Here is a 20,293-nt window from a genome sequence, read left to right on the forward strand (position 1 = left end):
CGAGACCAAACTATTTCGTACGGTCCTTCCACTGTTGGAACTTCCGACCGAAAAGTACCGTCGAACACCTGGTTCCAACACTGAAAGGAATTTACGTGTCTTCCCGGTCCGCAAGTTCATTTATGGACTTGGGTAGGAAAACAAATATTTCTAACCGTTATACGTACATAAAGACTATACCACACACAATATATGTCGACATATATATTTTTTTGTGAGTGGGACCTTTTGGTAGTGTATGAGAAATATAAGCCGTCATGTCGACTCCATGGTGGTGACTCTACGTCCAGGTGAAACCAAGAGTTTGGTTAAGAAAGAAATGGTGAGGCCGAGGAAGGACGAAGAAGGCGGTTAAGTCAGGTATGGATGGTTTTCTTTTTGTTTCATTGTGTAAAATAATATTCATAATTATTGAAAAGAGTCTTTCGTCCTGTAAGTCGTAAACTCAAGGAACAAGATTTGGGGGATTATATCGTAGGGGAAGAATGACTCCGAGAACCACGTGTTTACGCTAGGAAGCGACACGAAAGAGCGACTGTCCATCAGAAGTTATTCCGGACGCGTTACCTAGGACCATCTCTCGAAACAGGGAGAAAAGCGGGTACTTTGGTATCATGCCTGGAACATTGTGTCCGGGTCAGAAAAACAAACGTAGCGGGTTTGCAGTATGCGCCGTCTGGTTGGTTTGCCACCCTCTGTTTGGAGGACCCTAAACATCGTCCATTACAGGTACATAGACTGTCGCGCTAAAGAAAGAGAATCCATGCTACTAGACGTTTTATTTCTGTATTCAGTAAAATGTGTCTGATTCACAGTGTGCGTGAGTTGTGTATATCTCTCTTTGGCTTCTCGTCCCTTGAGTTAGATAGGTGAATTCGGATTTTTAGATTTAACTCGTAAGTCAATGCGACTAGACTACGGGTGTCCACCAGTCATACCTCTAGACATTTTGTCGACGAGGTTCAATGCAAGAGTTCCCGAGACGTTTTGAAAAACGTAGTAACACGTGTGGCCGTAAAACACACTGTACTTAGTGGTACGTTGTAGTTCTTCGCAAAATGTTACCAAGACAGATATTAAGACACAGAGGTCAGGACTGAACGACGGAGCGTAGTTGTCAACGTACTCAGATTCGTAGTACGACTGGGTCAAACTGTTCCCTTTATACGAAAAGGATTCTTTCCAACGTCTACTAGTCAGGAGGTTCGACGTCCGTACACTGACAATTGTTGAAGGTCTTCTTGGGTTTTGGTACAAGCGTGGTGTTTTGTAGGAACGGTTCCGAGTTAACCAGTTTCATCGAGTGTTCGTAAACGTTATCGTGGAAAAAATAATGACCGATCTACATTGAGAGGTAGATGCTAATTCTCTTTTCCCTTATGAAGGAATTCAACTTACTCGCAAGGACGTCTCTACACACGGTCTCTGGTACGTGGTAGAACATTCTCCCGTCGCCAAGCACTGTCAAATTAGGATGATTTCACCGATAAAACAGACGTCCCCGTCGGTCAACAACTGAGTCAGTTGATCCTGTCCAACGTCAACTCTCTCCATCCCCTACAAGTCTGTTTATTGTCCGCGTCCTGCGTAACGGATTCTTTGTCTAATTTTATATACCTCCAATGAGGTAAAGTCCTTTGTTTAGATTAATCGATGTTTGCTTGAACGGATGACTGTCGTGGAAATCGAATCGTAAACGAGTTGTTTTTTTTTTTTCGAGGGGGTTTTGTAACCGTGTTTTCCGTAATCCTGTCAACACAACCGAACCGATCGAGAAGAGGTGGTGTGTCGTGGTCGTGTGTGTGTGTGCCTGGTGCGGTGGCCGTGCGTGCGTGCGTGGTGCGTGCGTGCGTGCGTGCGTGCGTGCGTGCGTGTGTGTGTGTGTGTGTGTGAGAGACGTAACCTATACGCTTAGTGTGTATCCATGACCATCAACATACCGCGATAGCGAAAGGAACTTAGAACAGTCGACGACCGAAACCCCCCAAGACCCTTCCCGACGAAAGACTCCTCCCGCACCCCGTGTGAAACCAAAGACACTAACACCAGTCGGAATACAAACACTTAAAGACAGACTGTCACACCGGTTGGCCGGGGGTACGTGAGGGTGGACGACGGTATTATTAAAGAAACACGTCCGTCTCTCACGTAGTTTCGGCGGTGAGGAAAAAACAGTTTGACAAAAAACTTTTTCAGACTGTTCCCCTTTACACAAAACTGACTCGAAGTTTGGGAGGGTTAACCACTGTAGAGTCGAACAATCGGTACTGGTGGAAGGTCTACCTGAAACGTTGGACGTAGGTCGAGAGGAGAAGTCGGTGTTCACCGTAGTGAAAGGAGGTTCTAGAAAGTAAAGACTTTTGACTTACGTTTAATCTACAACAGTGATCCCCAAGTACCACAGGGTAATAATTTGTGAGTAATCGAGTACCGATCGGGAGATTTAGAATAAGTATAGTCTATACCGATGAAAGTTATGGCTTATGATTCATTATGAGTCGTGTCGTCAGTACACAAGTAAAGTGGTCACGTTCCTTTCTATACTGATTTCATACATTCGAGGTACAGCAAATACAACTAGTCCAGACTGTCTTTATATTCAAGTTCATATTTTTAATGGGTCTGCGACCGCACCCGCATTTACGATTAAAATAAAATTCCGCCGCAGCTAGCGAGATTATATAAATCGTAACTCGATGCCTCATAACGGTTTAATTTAATTTTCCCACATGTGGCAACCTTAACATGGAATTATAATTACCTCAGTAAACCTCACTTAACCGGTTAAATTTAACCTGCCCGGCTAGTGCGAAATTCCTGTTTTATTTCGGAATATATACGCGATGTTCATGTTAATGTAAAGTAAATCCGACTGTCCGGTTATGTTATCGACTACGTTATGTTAACATAATATTGTTTTTTATGGTAAATATATATCAGATACCATTTTTATGTATGTGTAGTGTACGCTGAAAATCTCGATTACTAATATTGTCGGTTGTCTTTTACATTGCAATGTACGCCACCAACCCGCGTTTTGGACTGACACGTCGTCTTTCACGCGCAGTAAACGCGTACGACTACACGTTGTTGTCACTGAGGGACAAACAGAGACACCAACGAACAATCCGTTCGTCTCTGGGGGCAGTGCGCTATCGTCTCCGCTTGTCCATGTCCTCCGCACTTCGCTCCCTGAAACAGCGTGATTCAGTACGAGCGCCTACCTATGTTTTTATATGAAACCCGCCCGGCAATTATCCCGGGGATTATTTGCGGACGCCGCCGGGGCGGGTTCATTTTCAGATACAAAACTTTTCTCTCTTCAACAGGCATGGGTGTGTCAGGCACTCGCCTGGGGGGGGGGAGCGGGGGTTTTGTTTTTCGCCCAAAGCATTGACAGAATTGGACTTGGCCAACCGGACACTTTATTCCCAGCTCTATATTGGTAAAGTGGCAGAAAACCTGGAAGCAGCCCGTCGAAAACACCCGGTTAGTGTGTGAAATAGATTACCGTACTTTTCGGACTATAAGCCGCGCCTTTTTCCCCATTTTTCGACGCTGCGGCTTATATAACGGTGCGGCTAATCTATGGATTTTTACAGCTAACGGCCACCACCTTTAACTCTATGGGCTCTATGGCCGGTCCGCGGACCCCCACCTTTAAGCGGCGGGCTCCAGCAGGAAAAGCTGGAGGCCGGAAAAGAGTGAGACAGGTAGCGCGCAAAAGTAAAAGTGGAACCGAGAGTGGTACGAGAGACAGAACGAGAGCAAGACAGACAGACATTACGAGAGCGAGACAGTTTGTCCCCGTACCACTGGTTGAAAACCACTGCTGTAGATCACTGCCGGTACGTGCGCTGGGAGCGCACCGTTTAAGTTTGAAAGTTGAAAAGTTTGTGTGTCTGAAACGCTATGTGATACAGTACAGTTTACACAGTACATGTTCTGTAGCTACTATTGCACTAAATGCTAACACTTGAATACGTTATGCAAATATGCAACTTGTTTGTTGAAATGTTAATAAATGGGAGCTTCCTCAAACAGCCATCTCTTTCCCGACAATCCCCTCTGTGCACAAACCCTTACATATGGTAATGAAACATTAAAACACCTGCGGCTTATAGTCCAGTGCGGCTTATATATGTACACATCATTCAATTTAGCTGCTGCGGCTTATATTCAGGTGCGCCTTATAGTCCGAAAATTACGGTAGACAAACGATAAAAAACAAATACGATTAATAAGTTAAATTAAACAAATACAAAAGATTACATGTACCTCATTCAAATGCATTGGCAGTGTATGTTTATACTTTGTTTGCAGTAGAGCAGACATACATTAGTTTTCTGGCAGTTCAGGGAAATGTCAGAAGAATTGTTCCTCAGGACTTTTGTTTTAGACAAAAACATCTTTGTCTTGAAAAGAAAAGCCAATGAGTACACACTTGTCCCGAGTGATGACTTTGACCTCTGCCCTTTTCAAGTACTTTAAGTGATTGAAAAGCATTTTTTGAGAAAATACCGCAGTCAGACCCAGACAGAAGAATTAGTTGAATATGACGGCAACGGTCAGGGTGCCTCCGGGTCAAGCATGTGCCACATTCCTAGGTCGTTAGTTATAATGAATACAAAAATGGAACTTTTTTAAAAAGTTGCTTATCAAAGGGTTGTTGTATATTCCCGTCATGTCTTTCTTTAACCCTTTCCTCGCTGCCCAGGCCGGCCTGTCGGAGGCAGAGCAGGAGCAGATGAGGAAGATGCTGAACCAGAAAGAGTCCAACTACAACAGACTGCGCCGGGCCAAGATGGACAAATCCATGTTCATCAAACTCAAGACTCTGGGCATCGGTGCGTTTGGTGAAGTGAGTCTGACACGTAAAGTGGACACGGGCGCACTTTACGCCATGAAGACACTGCGCAAAAAGGATGTCCTCAACCGCAACCAGGTGAGTTGATACATGATTGTTCACATACGAAAAAGACCTGAGTTTGAATCATGTTTTGACAGACGAGATCATTTTCTTTAGTGTATTGGTGCTGACATAAACATAGTTAACCCTAACCTGGATATGTTTGAGTTATCTGGCTTAACTAACCCTAACAAACGCGATCTCGCTAAGCGGTCCTACGACGCTGTACATCAACTCGGTAACTCAATCCAGGGTTTTTCAGTCCTGCTGAGTGCGCGTTCACGTGAAAGGGGCGGGGTTAGCAACATTTGACCAATCACAAGCATGGACAAGCCGCGTACTGACAGCGCAGCGTCATACTTCAAGAATGAAAAGTCAACTTTAATATTAGTCAAATATGAAGAAGTTAAACTTTAAACATCCATGACTTAAACACTTTATCCAGGATAAAAGCCACATAGCTGCACCTGCAAGGTGAATACAGCTGGTAATAGAAAAAGGGTCTGAATGCGTACATTAACAGGTTTATGATATCACTGCCCCGTCTAAGACACGAGTGGATCTGACTTTAATTACATTTGACTCGAGTGTTTCGTCAACTTAATGTGTTGCTTAAAATAATACTTCTGCATACAGTATGTGACACTGTGAGTGTTGCACGGCCAGATACGGCTCAGCTGACTCAGATAAGGAGATATATGATACATTAAGATGTGATATATGAATGATAATGGGACACAACGACGTCTGCACTCACAGACTGTACGTAATGTTACTTTGATCCGGTTACATTTTCACGTTCACACAGTCAGTAGGTTTTTGCCGGCCGTCTTTCCTGCAACGGCAGTTTTTCTGTATGTCCTTTATGCTGTAATATGACTTGATAGCTTTGAACGCCGCACACGGAGCTCTGATTGGTCAGCAGGCGGTGCTTTCACTGAGTTGATCTCCGGAGCAGGTTAGCCGTTCAGCATAAGTTACCATGGAGATCTACCCGGTAAGAAGTGAACCAGCGTCGTAGCACCGGAAACCCAGAGTTAACCCTGAAGTTACCTCGCTAAGCGAAAATCCGGCTTCGTAGTACAGGCCTCAGGTCTGTTAATATTACTGTTGTTACTTAAATGGATGTTTTTTTTTTGGTGCAGGTGGCTCATGTGAAGGCAGAGCGGGACATCCTGGCGGAGGCAGACAACGAGTGGGTGGTGCGTCTCTACTACTCCTTCCAGGACCGCGACAGCCTCTACTTTGTCATGGACTACATCCCCGGAGGAGACATGATGAGCCTCCTCATCAGGATGGGCATCTTCCCCGAACATCTGGCGCGCTTCTACATCGCGGAGCTAACGCTGGCCATCGAGAGCGTCCACAAGATGGGCTTCATCCACCGAGACATCAAGCCCGACAACATCCTCATCGACGTGGACGGACACATCAAGCTCACCGACTTCGGCCTGTGCACCGGCTTCCGCTGGACACACAACTCCAAGTACTACCAGAAAGGTGAGGCAGTTTGTGAAAATGGATTAGTGATCTAAATATGTAAACATACACTTTGAATGCATGCTGGATTTAATACCGTTTTTAGAAACACGCAACAATATACTGTTTGATCCCATTGAAAAGGGCTGAAACTAACCATTTGTTTAAATCCATGAGTATGATTGATACTTTTTTGGGATATAAAATGTCGTAATGTTTTTTTTTTCACAACTTTGCAGAACCAATTGTGGCTGTTTTCAGATATCCTTTTTTGTTCTACCTAAAGTCCAAAACCCCAAAAATATTTACGTAACATTGATGTATGATCAATAGAAGCATCAAAGCATCTTCTTTGAGAGGCTGGATTCAGATTATCTTTGCTTTGAAAATGTCTTAAATGGTTGAATGATTACCAAGTAGATGCTGATTATTTTTTAAGCGGATTGATTCATGACCTGACTATTTGAGCTCTACAGTGACATTAAAAGCGATATTCACAAATGTTCCGTAAAACTAGGTCTTAATCTCACTGATTTCTAATAGAAATTATATTTCAAATATTTCTTCTCACCCTGAAGCTCGAGCTTCAATTGTCCTTGAAACTCCAAGTATAGCAAAAGAAAATAGCTTGCAGGGGCCTTTCAGACACATTCATACCTGTCAGTATGTACGTCAGCTTCCAAATCCAGACACTTATCTTCTTCTGGCTTCGCTCACGGGCAATAGGTTTAACTTTTTCTTTCCCATGCAGCTTATCAGCTCAGTGTGTCATTGCGTTGTTGTCATTGTTGCCCCTTTTTGTGCCTGCAGGGAGCCACGTCAGACAGGACAGCATGGAGCCCAGTGACTTCTGGGACGATGTGTCGAACTGTCGCTGCGGGGACCGGCTGATGACTCTGGAGCAGAGAGCGAACCGGCAGCACCAGCGCTGCCTCGCGCACTCTCTGGTGGGAACCCCCAACTACATCGCACCAGAAGTGCTACTGCGCAAAGGTGGGGGGAAATCTGAAGGTATAGTTGAAACAACTTAACAATGTTTTAAATGAAGTGTATTTTGAATGAAAACATTTTGAGTATTCAACCATCCAAATCAAATGTAGATGCTGCCTTGTGTAGAGCAGCAGCCTGACTCACGGTTTTGATAGGTGATGTTTGGAAAGAGAGTACATATCTTAGCGAGAAGGGAAAATGTGTGAATATGCTCAATAATTCAAAGGTAATCTTGTGAAATGGTTAGCACATGTTTTGACAGGGGACAACATCAACCAAATGCATGTTTGGTATTTGCATTAACCAATTGGTCATTTCAAACTGGCCATGTCGAACAAAATATGTATCGCACAATTTATTTTCTTTCACTTCAAATCAAAAGTGTTTGTACAAATACATATAATATGTTTTTCTTGCAGTATGTGCAGTTGAGGATGAATCTGATATGTGTGTTCTGTGTTGCAGGTTACACCCAGCTGTGTGACTGGTGGAGCGTGGGAGTGATCCTGTTTGAGATGCTGGTGGGACAGCCGCCATTCCTGGCCCCCACACCTACTGAGACTCAGATTAAGGTCAGTGAGGAAGAGAAATATCCATATGGTTTGAATTAGATATTTAATTATTCACCGATTGATAACAAACAGCAATGAAACGCTATTTTACCTTAATGGTCGGGTGTCAATGGAATGAGATAACTGGAACTTAGGAAGTAAACTAAGGAAGGGTAAGAGGGCACCTTATTCCAAGTTTTGCCAAGGGGGAGGCCCACATTGTTAGACTTTGAAAACCACTAACTTCTTTGCAGATGATGAGATCACACAGATTAATAAAATTAAGGATAAAAATGATAAATAACTATAAAATGAATTAAAATGAACATATATACTATTTGGTCGTGTGTGTGAAAACTGTGTGTATTTTATGTCCAGTAATTGTGTCACATTGTTGACCCCTGTTGAAAAGATGTAAGTCCACGACTGTTTGGAGGGCAATGAATGAAATGTGTGTGAATCCAACAGATTGAGTATGAGATCTGACATTACTGTATCTGTTGTAACCTCATGCGTTCTGTCCCTCCCCTCTGCAGGTGATTAACTGGGAGAGCACCCTGCAGGTTCCTGCTCAGGTCAAACTGAGCCCGGAGGCCGTGGACATCATCGGGCGCCTCTGCTGCTCCGCGGAGGATCGAGTGGGCTCCAACGGCGCCGGCGAGATCAAGGCTCACCCCTTCTTCTCCCAGGTGGACTTCACCAGCAATCTGCGGCAGCAACCGGCCCCTTACCGGCCCAAGATCGCCCACTCGATGGACACCTCCAACTTCGACCCCGTGGATGACGACTGCGGCCCCGGGGCGTGGAGCGACAGCGGGGACAGCAGCCGGGCGCTGGACATCCTCTGCTCTCCTAACGGGAAACACCCGGAGCACGCCTTCTACGAGTTCACCTTCCGCAGATTCTTCGACGACAACGGCTGCCCCTTCCGCTACCCGAAACCCCCCGAGGTCAGCGAGGCATCGCCAAGCCCGGAAGAGGAGGGCGATCAGGAGGAAGAAGAAGAAGAAGAAGAAGAGGATGATGATGATGACGATGAGGATGATGACGAGGAAGGAGAGCAGGGGGAAGGGTGTGAGCCGGTGTACGTGTAGAGCTGCAGACTGACTTTCTGAGCGTCTTTTTAGCTCGTGACACTTCCCCTATCACTGCTGTGTGTGTGTGTGTGTGTGTGTGTGTGTGTGTGTGTGTGTGTGTGTGTGTGTGTGTGTGTGTGTGTGTGTGTGTGTGTGTGTGTGTGTGTGTGTGTGTGTGTGTGTGTGTGTGTGTGTGTGGAGATTGGTGAACATCACCCCCTTGTGGAAACTATAGTGCGTTCACAATGACTTCAAATAAACAAAACTCCCCTCATCCAGGACCAAGAAACGACATCCTGCGTGCATAAAGGCTGAATCGGTTAGAAAGGATTGAATCTTGAGAACGTGAGTATGATTGGATCACAGACAAGATGTCAAATTCGAGGACTGCTTCTGGATCTTTCCGGCGGTTTCTTGTCCCATTCCTTCCGCCCTCGTGTCTTACGGACGACTGAAAAACCTCCGCGGTGATCTTTTGACGCAGGAGCTGCTTCACACCCCGATATCGGACACGCGATGTGACACCAGTTTACTGTTAGACAGTGAAGTAGAGGGAGACTGAACACGCCTCTTTCACAGCTGCTGCAAAATAAGCTACAGAGACACATTGCATTCACGTGCACACACTCACACACATGCATCAGCACAGTTTGGGGTGGATGAAGAAATCTCTGCAGGAAGATTTCAGTGTCAATATTTCAAGAAGTTCCTCTGAGAAACGGCCATCTTGATATCTGCCTTTTGTAGCAGATCAATCTTGAAATATTGGAATTAAATTAACTAAATGAAATGTGTTTGGTTACATATATCTTGTATATCCACAGCTGCCTCATTTTGTGCCAACTGTAGTTCACCGTGTTGATTTGTCCTTAAGACGGAGCCTGATCCTTCTTCCCTAAGAGGTTACTGTTACAAATATCTTTGTGTTTTTAAGATGCTTCAAGTTACTGATCCTCTAACTAACCATTTCAAAGCTCAGCTACAAAAGCATTCGATCCTACAAAAAACATGGATAGATTTCACACAAGGCTAAAAAAAATCAAGCCTAATTCGGTTTTAGTCGGATCAAAGACTGAGGTGTTCTTTCACACAAAGAATTGGATCAAGAAAGCAAGAAAACCGTTTTTATGATACTTCCTGTTTACTTAGGGGGGCAGAGAACACCCAATGCTTTGTTCTAAGGAACAAACTGATGAGTAGAAAGAAACTTTATTTAAAGAAATTAAGAGAAATCAAAGCCAGACCCGGCCAGGCCTGAACCTGCCGGGTCAGATGGTGCTGAGTTGGTTTCTCACTGAGAATCAAAACTCTAACACACACACACACACACACACACACACACACACACACACACTCACACTCACACACACACTCACACACACACAAATCAAGATGCACACTTTTACAGCTATTTTGCAAAGATGAGTTGCATTGTAACTTAACCCGCCCCCTCGTATCTTCTGGAGGGAAACACAAACGTGCAACATGTTCTTACAACAGCAAACATGTGATAGTTTGACTATGTGCAATACAAACAAATACATTATATATAGTTTTCTAAACACTTAATATCCTTTTTTTTGTACTGAAATGTACAAATATATTGGTTTATATATATTTTCTCTTTTCAGTTACAACATGCTGCTTATTATTGTGGTTAATATTATTTACATTATTATTATTATTATTATTATTATAATTGTTATTACCTGTTTTTCTTTTGTTGTGGCCTAAAGAAGTGTGCTTGGGTTTTGAAAGTAATGAGCCGTGTGCCTTTTTTCTAATTGAATGTTGGGAGTGTGTGTCGTCGCTCGATGACGAAGGTGATGATGAAGATGACGATCAGTGTTTTTGCAGAACAAAGATGGCGGACTCTTCCTCTCCTGCTGCCGGGCTGGTCCTTAACGCAAGAGAGGAGGATTCAGAAAGAAATTGGTAGATACAAGTTAGAGGAGGGGCGAGGCAGGATGGCTTCAGGAAATGTAATCTGAAAAAGAACAAATAGCTTTCTCTGTTTATACAATTTCAACAAAGAGTTTGTGTTTGGTACATTTTCCTTATTTATCCGAAATGACCACAAGTGTGAGTGTTGTTTATCTTTTACTACAGACCTGTGCCATGTTCTGTTTTGACGCTATCATCCAGTACCTTCTCGCTTATTGACAATCAGTAAACGGTGACCGCTCTCTGTCGAACCGTTTGAACACCAAACCGTTCAGTATTCTGAATTTGACCTTGAAGACTGGGAATGCTCAAGAAGTCTGAACTTTTTCAAGTGATTTTTTTGACGCATAACGATGATGGAAAATGTGAGGATCAGAATTTTTTTTTTTACTTGCCTGACAATGTATTGAAAGTTTGTTTTTCTGTAAATGTGCCGTGCCTTGTGTGAGCAGCACAATCTTAAAATATTGCCTTATCATCTTTTTCACAATCCTCTTTTTTTATTATTTGGTTTATAGAAGTCAACACTGGCTTTATTTACATGCATCAACAACCTTATTTGTATTCCATTCAGTAACTCACAATAAATAGATTTTTAAGGAAAGTGGTCAGAACATTAAATTACTCAATGACATAATAAACAAGGTGGCATTTTAATGTAACTTATCATATGTTTCAAAATAATGATTTAGGAAAGTGAAAAAGGGGTTTTCCACACTCTAAAATAATGCAACTTGGGTCATTTTAGATTTTCTAAAGCTCAAATGTTACATTTAACATCAGAGAATGACATATTTGTTGCATGATTACACCAAAAAACATTTTTCTTTTGCCATAAATGTGTTTTTAACAGTGGCTTTAAATCAGGGGTGTCAAACTCAATTTCATCACGGGCCACATCAGCATTATGGTTGCACTCAAAGGGCCGGTTGTAACTTTAAGACTATATAAAAAGACATAAATGTTGAATATGTATTATATTACATAATTGCCTCTGCTTTGGATTATTATCGGATAGGGTAATAACTTCATAGTTAAGTATGTCTGAAAGCAGAAGTCTGTGGCAAATAATTGCAAGTCTCTTCAGTGAGAATGTCACAATATGATTTTAAAAGAAAAGCCACATTCTGAAAAAAAAGAAAAAAAGAAGTGACATCTTGAAAAAAAAATCTGAGGAAAAAAAGGCATATTTTGACAAAGTCCAATTCTGAGAAAAAGTCAAATTTGAGATGCATTGTGGGACATGTAGTTTATGGGCAACGTGCTTCTGTAAAGTAGCATGTACACATATTATATTCTTTGCAAGCTCTTGTGGGGCCACAGAAAATGAAGTCGCGGGCCGGATTTGGCCCCCGGGCCTTGAGTTTGACACCCCTGCTTTAAATGTACTAAAGCTAGTATCCTGAATGTAAACAAAGCCAGTGTTGCGAGTGTGAGTTTCTCAGATAATCCACTGTGGATGAAGTGCCTTGCTCGAGGGCTCCACCATGCAGCTTTCCTCTCAGGTGGTCCAGACGTCCACTTCTCCAAACCCCTCGTTGCCAATCCACGTCGACCAGGATAGTGAAACATAGCTTTATGAGGAGAGTCGCTGCAGAGTGTGTGAGGTGTTTCTGAGGTTAGAGAGTGATGACTGACAATCTTTTACTGTTGATTTCTGATTTCTTCACTTGTGTATCCTTTTGTATTTTACTCTAAGGAGTCTCTCGTTGTCTCTGATGCTCCTTGATGTATGATACAACTCTGTTACTTTTGAATTTATATTTATACAGATATACATATTTTTTGTATCATTTTCCTTCCCTTTTTTTTTCAACTTCCCTTGTGCTAATGTTCAAAAAACCATGTCTACGCAGTATTATCGATGTAATGTGGACAGCTATCTCTTTTTTTATTTATGTATTTATGTATGAATTGAGAATTTGTAAAAATGCTTTCAGCAGTCCTTTATGTGTAAAATGTATGTATAAATTAAATTAACCAACTTCTTGGACTTGTGCTTTATTTCAGTTCATCAATGTGTGAATGGAAGAGGACAGTTTTTGTGTGTGTGTGTGTGTGTGTGTGTGTGTGTGTGTGTGTGTGTGTGTGTGTGTGTGTGTGTGTGTGTGTGTGTGTGTGTGTGTGTGTGTGTGTGTGTGTGTGTGTGTGTGTGTGTGTGTGTTGTGTGTGTGTGTGTGTGTGTGTGGTGTGTGTGTGTGTGTGTGTGTGTGTGCGCGTGCGCGTGTCCCGCCGCCCGCAACCGCTCCACGGATTGTCCATTTGGGTATGGGCACGGTCGCTGTACACAGGAAGAAATAGAGAAATTGTCGCAACGAGGCCTGTCTGGGGCAAGCATAGACAGGTCTTTTTGCTGTGTTAGAGTTTTACTCACACAGGGTGTACCTTTTTGAAGCGGTTTGTGACTCTGACCAGACTGTTTAAATGCAGACAAAACCTCATAACACACAGGGGGAGGGTAAGTGACCGGAAAAGCATGACATGGGACTTTTAAGTATGAGGAGCCATTACAATGAAATGGCCTCTTCTTGAATATAAGAAATATTAAGAAAATTCCATTAAAAAGTTGTACTTAAGTAAATGCAATTTATTTCCACCACTTCTATTTACTGTTATTTTAATATGACTTAAATGGATTGAATTAGAAACGAAGCAATACCACAGTGGGTATTGAACTAATGGAAGTTTAATATTAGCAGTATCTGAGTAAAGGTAAAAGTACTCCTTGCATGTTGCAGCGGTAAAATGCTTTGTGTTGAATGTAATCACTTCTTATCTTGCTTATCTAGTGCTAATACACAGTGATGGAAGAAGTATGCAGATGGCCCTTACTTGAGTAAAGTACATTATAGTAGGAAAAGAGTCTCTGCATTCAAAATCGTACTTAAAGATAAGAGTACAAAAGGCATAACAAGTCAAAGTAATCATTGTGTAAAAAAAAGGCCTTATGTGTGTGTTATAATAATTATATTCGGTGACATTTCTGAGATATATTGTTGCATCAGTAGCATTTTATTGTGGTAAACAACCAGTCTGATTGACTTTTTGGTGAATTAAAGAGTTAGTAGTGCACTATTGTAAATGTTTGTTAAAAGAAGCTAAAGCTGATAATAATGTAGTGAGAAAAAAACACTTATTCTCCTTTAAAATCTAGTGGGTACTATAAATGTAGCATAAGATGGAAATACTCTAGTAAAGTAGCTCACAATGGTACTTTAGTTGATCCTAATGTTCATTTTTTTTTTTTAGTTACCCCTCACTCTGCCATGCTATATATATAATTACTTTGTTGATGGTCTTTATATGTTGCATTTGCGTTGTGTAAAAGCACTTGAATCAGCTTCAATGGCTGTAATAAACCTACCTTGCCTTGTTGAATATACACGACCCTCTGCTGGCCTCTACCGCTCGCGGGTCGGGGCTCGACCCGCAAACCTTTGGGTCCTCTAAACCCGCTTTGCTGTTGCTTCAGACTGTAATCCCACCACAATGCAGAGCGCATGGCGCGTCATTGGAGAGGGAGCGAAAACGATGGCGGCGGTCGGTGCACCAGAAAGTGATCCACCAGCTGGAAAGCGCTGCCCAAAGTTTTTAATGGTGAGAAATATATACGTTGTTTCTGGATGCTAAGATTTGGTCCGGAAGAACCACATGTTTACATGTGTTCCGGCGGGGAGTCCGACGGGTTAGATGACGCGTGATGGTTTATTCTCAGTATTTTACCTTAATTTCTGTTGGTGAATGTGTTCCCGGGGAGAAACGCAGTGTGAGTCGATGCGTGGCGGCCTTCCTATTCCCTCTTCTTGTCTCCTCCCCGACAAAAAAATCCCAACATTTCCCCCTTTTGTTCCTCAAAATCATCCTTTATTTCATAAAAAAACACCAGTAAAAATAATCCTTTCCGCGTAAGCACTTTCTAGAAACTTTTAAGTTTTGATATTCCCCTCTGTTTGGAGCATCCCGTGCTGTTGCTTTAAGCTTCAGCCTGTAACATTACCCCCCATTAAACTCTGATTTATGTACAATATTTACCATTTTTCCTCTCTTTAAACTCCCTCCAGCCTAATTATACATCCCCTTACACAGCAAGCTACAGCGGCTAACATGTGGTATGTTTATGAGTCTGTAATGGATACATGAGCTAGCTAACAGCCTCTCTTGCTTTCTGCCATTTTGAGTTCCTGTTATGTCTTTAAAGTAAATGATCTGCCCCCCGTTTTTTTTAAACAGTAACTCTCTGAGTCAATCTGTTTGTTAAGAAACATTATGTTTGATCACATATGTCTCTCTGTGCAGCATAGTGAGCAGGTGTCTACTCGATGGATGGCTTAAGCAATGTCTGGCATTTGTGGATCCAGATATTTCATTTTAGTGTTCATATTATCCACGATATTCATAGATTTCCCCTAACTGTACAGGTGCACAATATTACCCTTGGTTTAATTTTTTTCCCCCTTTTCCCCAATACCTACCACAAGGGTAACGAACCATAAAATTACAAACCCATTAATATTAAACAATTTTTTTTGTGGACCCAATTCGTTTTTTAAATTAATGGAAAAACTAGCCCCCTTTAAAGTTTTTTTTTGTTCCCCCCAAAAAAGTTTTTTTTTCCCTTGGAAAACTGGAAATTTTTGTTTTTTTTTTTTTTTTAAAAAAAAAAATTTCAAAAATATCATAGGCCCAAAAACAAAATAGTTTCCCCCCCTTACTGAAATTTTGTCCTTTTCTTGGCCTTTTTAATTTGTTAAGGGCCCAAATTTTCAAACCATTTTTTCTTTTTTTTGGATTTTTTTTCATGGTGGGGGTTTAAATTTTTACCCAAAAAAGGAAGTGTGGTGGGAAAAGAAAAAAAGTTTTTGTTAAAATAATGTTTTTGTTTTTTTTTTGTTTTTTTTCCCCCCCCCCCCCCCCTGTTAACCAAAGGGCAAAATTTTTGATTGGGGGGGTGGGGGGGGATAAGAAAAAAACCGTTTTAAATATTTTTTTTTTTTAAAAAATTTTTTTGTTTTTTTGCCAGCGGGTTTTTTTTTGTTAGTTGTGGCCCCCTTTTTTTTTGGGTAAATTACCCTTTTGGGGGGGCCCATTTATAAAAAAATATTGGATGGGGGATGGTTTTTTTTTTTTTGTTAAAAAAGTTTTTTTTAAAGTAAGACCCCCCCCCCCATTTTTGAAAAAATAAATAGCAAAAAAAAGTAAAAAAAAAGGGGGAATTGTCCCCCCCCGATTCAAAAAAAACCCTTTTTTTTTTTTTGCTCCCCCGATTTTCCGATTTCCCCGAATCAATTTTTTGATTTTTTTTTTGACCCCCAATTTTTGGCCGGAATACCCGATTTTTTTTTCCCCCCCCCCGGAAAAATCCCCCCGATCCTTGTTTTTTCAATAGCCAATTTGCAAAAAGAAAATTTTTGAAGAAGGCAAAACAAAAAGGAAAAAAAAAAAGCCAAAACAATTCCAAGGTTGGGGTCCCCCCCCCCTTTTTTTTTTTTTTTAAAAGGGGTTTTTATCTTTTTTTTTTTTTTTTATTTAATTTTTTTTAAAATTTGGGAATTATTCTTTAAATTTCCCCCAACAAAATTGGGATTTAATAGGCCCCCCCCCCCTTTTTTCTTTTTTTTTTCAACCCAAAGCCAAGCCCCCCAAAAAAATTTGGGGATTTTCCAAAGTTTTTTCCCCAAGTTGGTTTGGCCCAAAAGGCAAATTTGGAGAATTCAAAAAACCAAAAATTTTCCAAAAGCCCTTTGTTCCCCAAGTAAAACTCCCCCGTTTTTTTTAGCTTTTTTTTAAACCCTTTGCCTTTAACCAATTAAGAAACCCCCAAACACTTTGCCAAAAACCCCCCTGGGCCCACCCCTCTTGGGTTTGCCCCCCAGGGAAAATTTTTTTTTTTTGAGAGAAATAAGGAAAAAACCGCCCCCAGGGTTCTTTTAAATTGGAAAAAAAACAAAAAGGGCCCCCCCCAAAAGGAAAAGCAACCAAACCAATAAACATTTGGAAAAATTTGGTTTTTGGTGTTAATTTTGAAAAACCACCCCAAAAAACCCCCCCTAAAGGGGGCCCCCCCCTCCAAGTGACCCTTTTTTAAGACTTTGAAACAAATGGGGTCCCCCCAAAAATTTTTTTTTTTGGGGTTTTTTTGGGTAAAAAAACATTGAATACCAAAAAAAAAAAAAAAAAAGTTATTTTTTTTTTCCACTATTATATTCAACGAATTATAATACACCCCAACCCACCCCCACACCGATTTTTTATTATTATTTTATATATATCACCAATCCCACGATATTATTCCACGAAATCCCCTTTTATTATATTATTTAAAAAAAATCCACGATGGAAATCGGGAGCCCCGAATCCCAACAACAGTTTTTTTTATCGAACGGGGGAAAACCGAGAGGGGAGAAAATACCAGGGATCAGGGGAAAAAATTATATATTTTTATATATTACATATATTTTTTTTATATTTTTAATTATATATATTATTTTGTTTTTAATTTTAGGGGAGAAAATACCTTTTTTTTTTTTTAAATTTTTTTTTATATATATGAAATTTTCCAATATTTTTATTATAAAACAACAAAATATATTACAGGATAACAGATATCCATTTTTTATTAGATCCACCCCATCACCCTGAAGGGGCCCACCCTTTTTACTTTTTTCTTTGGTTTAATTAACCAACATTCAAACCCCCATATAATTTTAGTTATTTATATATTTTAGCTTTTTATTATATCATCATAATGGGAAGCCCACCAATTATTATTATATTATTATTTTTTTTTTCTTTTCCCCATAGACCCCCCCCACAGATTTAATTATCATTATTTTTCCCCTCCCCTTCCAAATACCACTATAGGGAAACCAGAGAGTTGGAGGGACAGGAGAGCACCAAGATATATGGGGTCCACACTTTTATTTGTAACCAGTAAAAAAAAGCTTTTTAACGAAGTTTTTACTTGACCCCAAAGCACCTTTTTGATTTTTTATATTGTTATATATTTAATGGGAATTCACACACACATTTTGACACAAACACCCACAACACTAAGATCCCCAAAATGAGAGCCTATCCTAAGATTATATTATGGGGGAAAAAAAAAAAAGGGGAAGCCCTTTATATATATCACCCATGAAAATATATATATTGGATAAGAAATAAATCCCAAATTTTTTTATAAAAAAAAATTTACCCTTTAAAGGGAACCCAAAAACTTTATATTTTTGAAATGCTTTTTTTTTTTTTTTTTTTTTTCCCTTTTTTTTTTTTTTTTTTTTCCCCCTTTCCCCCATTTTAAAATGCCATTTTTGCAATAAAAGAATCCCCGGATTTTTTTTTCCGGGGGCAAATAAAAAAAAATTTCCCGGTTAAAATCGAGCACCAAATTTGTCAAAAATTCAAATGAAAAAATTTTCCGGGAAAAATTCCGGAATTTCGGGAAGCAAAAAAAAAAAAAAAAAGGTTTTGTGAAATCCCGGAACATCCCCCCTTACCCCTTTTGCCTAAAATATTCCAAGTGGGGGGGGGTCCCCTACCTTAAACCTTTTTTCACCCAAACCCCAATCCCCTCCCAAATTATAAAAATGCAGTTAAATAAACAGCCACCCCCAAAAACCCCAAGCCAAAAACGCCCTGCAAAAAAAAAACCCAAAATTTTTTTTTTTTTTAAAAATATTAATCCCGTTTTTTTTTTTTTTTCCCTATCCCACCAATCCCCAAAAAAAATGGGGCCCCCCTTTGGGTTTAACAAGAAAAACAAAACAAAACTTTATACCAACTTTTTCCTTTTTTTCACAACTTTTCTTTTTGGTAAAAATTTTAACACAATGATCAAGAAATGTTTTGAATGGCCCCTAAAATAAAGCCCAGAAAAAGACAATCAAAGTTTAGAAAATATTTTTTTGCCAAATGAATAAATTTGAAAAAAATAAAAACATCGCAGTCCCCAAAGAAAACTTTTTTTGGGACATACTAAAAAAAGCCCTTTTTTAAGTTTTTCATATTTTTTTTAACCAAAATGTCACAAAATTGTAAATATTAATGGTGTATGTTTTTGGTTAAACTTGTTGTAAGGTATGGAGAATTAAACAGGTTAAATATTTTGTTGCACCTGTAAAACACGTAGGGAAAATCTTATTGATATCCGTGGAACATTAATATGAACACTTTAAATGAATTTTATTCTGGATCCACAATGCCAAAAGACATTGCTAAAGCCCATTTCCATTTTTTTTTCAAGTAGACCAACTTTGGCTCATCTCTTATTGGGTTTGGCACAGAAGAAGCCAACATATTTGTGATCCAAACCTTTAAAATTGGTTCCTTTTTTTAAACAAAAACAAGATTTTGACTTCCAGAAAAGAAGTAAATTTGTTTTTTTTTTTAAAAAAACGGGGGCCCAGACATTTTTACTTTAAAAGAACCATAAACAGAACTCAAAATGGCAGAAAGCAAGAAAAGAGGCCTTTTGTAGCCTAGGCTTCATTGTAAAAATTCCCATTTTTACAGAAACTCATAACATTACCAATGGGTTTTTTTTTTTTTTAGCCCCCGGCTGTAAGCTGCTGTGTTAAGGGAAAATGTTAATTAGGCGGAGGGAAGTTTTTAAAAGAGGAAAGGAAAAAATTGGTAAAAATTTTAATTCGTACATATAAATCCACAAGAAGTTTTAAATGGGGGTAATGTTTTTTACCAGGTGAAAGCCCCTAAAGCAAAACAGCCACCCGGGAAATCTTCCAAACCAGAGGGGAATATCAAAAACCTTAAGTTTTTTTCTTAGAAAAAAGGGGTGGCTTCTTTAAAACGCGGAAAGGATATTTTTTTTAAGAACTGGGTTGTTTTTTTTTTTTTTTTTTTATGAAAATTAAGGGATGATTTTTTTTGAAAAAAGGAAACAAAAAGGGGGGAAAAAATTGTTTTGGGAATTTTTTTTTTTTTTTTTTGCGGGATTGGGAGAAAACAAGAAGAGGGATTAGGGAAAGGCGCCCCAAAACGCATTCCGCTCACACTGCGTTTTTCTTCCCCGGAAAAAAAAAAACAACAATTTTCAAACCAAACAGAAAATTAAAAGCCGTTTTAAAAAACTTGATGAATATGACCATCAACGGCGTCTCTAAACCGTTCCCGGACCTCCCACGCGAAAACACAAAGTAAACAATGTTTGTGTTTTTCCTTTTTTCCGGCCAAAAAAATCTTTTAGCACCGAAAAACAACGTTTTTTTTTTTTAAAGTATTTTTTCTTCACCAATTTAAAAAACTTTGGCAAGCGCTTTTTCCCAGCCTTGTGTGACACTTTTCTGGTGCCAAAAACCCGACCGCCGCCCAAATCGTTTCGTCCCTTC

General features: G+C 40.1%; 1 protein-coding gene across 1 annotated transcript in view; it reads left to right on the forward strand.

Annotated features, from left to right (window-relative positions):
* The window catches only part of LOC104951642 (serine/threonine-protein kinase LATS2-like), a 14,568-nt gene extending 2,731 nt beyond the window's left edge, over positions 1 to 11,837 (forward strand). Inside the window, exons 2-6 of the mRNA XM_010778352.1 lie at positions 4,718 to 4,945; positions 6,055 to 6,409; positions 7,199 to 7,399; positions 7,844 to 7,950; positions 8,466 to 11,837. Coding sequence (XP_010776654.1) covers positions 4,718 to 4,945; positions 6,055 to 6,409; positions 7,199 to 7,399; positions 7,844 to 7,950; positions 8,466 to 9,023 — 1,449 coding nt within the window. The 3' untranslated portion in view covers positions 9,024 to 11,837. The remainder of the gene's footprint in view (positions 1 to 4,717; positions 4,946 to 6,054; positions 6,410 to 7,198; positions 7,400 to 7,843; positions 7,951 to 8,465) is intronic.
* The last annotated feature ends 8,456 nt before the right edge of the window (positions 11,838 to 20,293 follow it).

Source organism: Notothenia coriiceps, unplaced genomic scaffold (assembly GCF_000735185.1).
Source record: "Notothenia coriiceps isolate Sejong01 unplaced genomic scaffold, NC01 NC01_scaffold00019000, whole genome shotgun sequence".
In the NCBI taxonomy this organism is placed as follows: Eukaryota; Metazoa; Chordata; class Actinopteri; order Perciformes; family Nototheniidae; genus Notothenia; species Notothenia coriiceps.